At 51.3% G+C, this 2,202-nt stretch overlaps 1 protein-coding gene across 2 annotated transcripts in view; it reads left to right on the top strand.

The window, feature by feature from the left end:
• The window catches only part of pof1b (POF1B actin binding protein), a 51,782-nt gene that overhangs the window by 43,256 nt on the left and 6,324 nt on the right, over window positions 1-2,202 (top strand). For both annotated transcript variants that reach the window (XM_037687764.1, XM_037687763.1), the window contains exons 6-7: window positions 732-824; window positions 1,013-1,126. In XM_037687764.1, coding sequence (XP_037543692.1) covers window positions 732-824; window positions 1,013-1,126 — 207 coding nt within the window. The remainder of the gene's footprint in view (window positions 1-731; window positions 825-1,012; window positions 1,127-2,202) is intronic.

The following is a 2,202-nucleotide window of genomic DNA, read 5'->3' as shown; positions in this document are numbered from 1 at the left end:
TTCTGTAGGTCAGAGAGGTTCTGTAGGTCAGAGAGGTTCTGTAGGTCTATACCAGCAGTTTTGCTGCTCATCCTGACAATCCCTGAGAGTTTGTTCCTGTTTCTAAAGTCCAAACCAGCAGATGAAGGTGAAGAGACTCAATAAAACGTTCTCATAAAAGTCAAATCAACATTAAAACCACAGCTTCTGATAAAAACACGTTCTCTGGTGGTCCTTCTTACAAAGTGAGCTCACATGGGGTCAAAGGTCAGTTTGTCATGGAGAACAGTTCCCAGATGTTTATACTGATGCACCTCCTCGACATCTTCACCGTTAATGAAGTTCACATTTATTCCAAAGCTGTGGAGACCAGCCGGACCCACAGAGTCGATGCATCAATCCAGAACTCATTCATGCCAGGAGCTCAGATCTTCCCTGACTTCCTGACATGATAAAGTTGGTTTCATAGAAACTCGTCACCCCTCCCTCTGCCTCAGCTTAGTGTCTATCAGAACCAACCGAGCCGGTCCGAGTCCAGGGAGAGCAGGGAGCGTGGTAAGCTTCTGTGCTTCTGGCCCCGTCCTTCTCCAACAAACCATCACAACGACCGAGTCGAATAAAGAGTCATGGAGTGTGCAGTAAAATGTTATTTAACACATAATATTATGGGATATTTCTCAAGTTGAGCCGTTTTATTTAGTGAAATGTGTGACGTGACCCCGTCCTCACGTCTGCGTGTGTTTGTGTTGCAGACTCGCCTCACTGCAGATAAAAGCATGCGCCTGCTGCTCTCCACCTTCAGCAGCCTGAGAGAGGAGCTCATGCAGATGTCTGAAGACCTGCGGGTAAGATCTAAACACAGAACTGGTCTGCAGAGATAATCTGAGCACCCCAGCAGGTCTGCAGAGCTCAGCAGGCTTCAGGGGTTCTTTAAGGAGCCCCGTGCAGCTGAACATCTGGACATCTGCTCTGACGTCATGAACAGAAACTGTGATAAGTGTCTGCTAACGTGACGCTGTGCTTGTGCTCGCAGCGTCTGGAGAGCGAGAAGGAGTCTTTGGAGAGAGATCTGAGTTTCAAAGCGGACCAGGCCCGGCAGTACGACTCCCTCCTGGAGGCCGTCAGGGAGAACAACCGGCAGCTGCAGGTACCGTGCCTCCAAACGCTCCTCGCACAACTCGCGTTACACAGAGTCAGAGTTTGATTTACTGAGGAGCGGAGGCATCAGATGGACTCGCTGATCATCAGCATACAGCTGTGTGTTAGCACGATGCCAAGGTGGAAAGCCTCAGCAATGACCTTTGAGAAGTAGCTGTTCCTGCTCATCAGTCTGGGCCAAAGATCATTTCAGTCCATCATGCCACAGAGGGAACGATTGTTCACCAGAACAATACATGTGACACAGCTGATCTTCCACGAGTGACAGAAAATTCAGCAGCTGGTTTGGAAGGTTTCATCTGAACCACAAGACTTCTGGACCAGAACCAGACCAGAGGACAGGCGTTTACCCAGAATGCACTGCAGCAGACAGCTCCTCCCAGCTGTCAGCAGGTGGTGCAGGGCTGATGGTTTGGGCTCCCTAAGTGGACCAGAACTCCTCTGTAGACCAAAGGGTTCTAGAGTCCAAGAGCTGAAACTTGGACCGAACTGGGTCCAACAGAACCATGCTCCAGAACACAGCAGCTGCTCCACAACAGAACGGGTCCGAAACAACAGAACCTCAGTCTGACTGATGCTGTGGTGGACCTTCAGAGAGCTGAGCTCAATGAACTGAAGCAAAGATGTAAAGCAGAGTGGGCCAGAACTGCTCCGGAACCAGGAGAGAGACGGGTACAGAACCCCACTGAGAGTTCTGCTGCTGAAGCAGGTTCAGCTGGATCAGAACCAGTGTTTCACTTTATATGATGCTGGATTTCTTTTAAAAGACCAGCTGAGGATCAGAGGACAGACACCTCAGAGACTGAAGAGGGGTGACCTCCTCATTGGTTGACCTCCTGACCGGGTGACCTCCTCACCGGGTGACCTCCTCACCGAGTGACCTCCTCACCGGTTGACCTCCTCACCAGGTGACCTCCTCACCAGTTGACCCCCTCACTGGGTGACCCCCTCACTGGGTGACCTCCTCACCATGTGACCTCCTCACCATGCGACCTCCTCACCGGTTGACCTCCTCACCGGTTGACCTCCTCACCATGTGACCTCCTCACCATGTGACCTCCTCAC

The sequence above is a fragment of the Nematolebias whitei genome, chromosome 14 (assembly GCF_014905685.2).
Source record: "Nematolebias whitei isolate Nwh7 chromosome 14, NemWhi1, whole genome shotgun sequence".
Classification (NCBI taxonomy): Eukaryota; Metazoa; Chordata; class Actinopteri; order Cyprinodontiformes; family Rivulidae; genus Nematolebias; species Nematolebias whitei.
The sequence above is the reverse complement of the archived record's forward strand: the minus strand, read 5'-3'. Positions and strand labels throughout refer to the sequence as shown.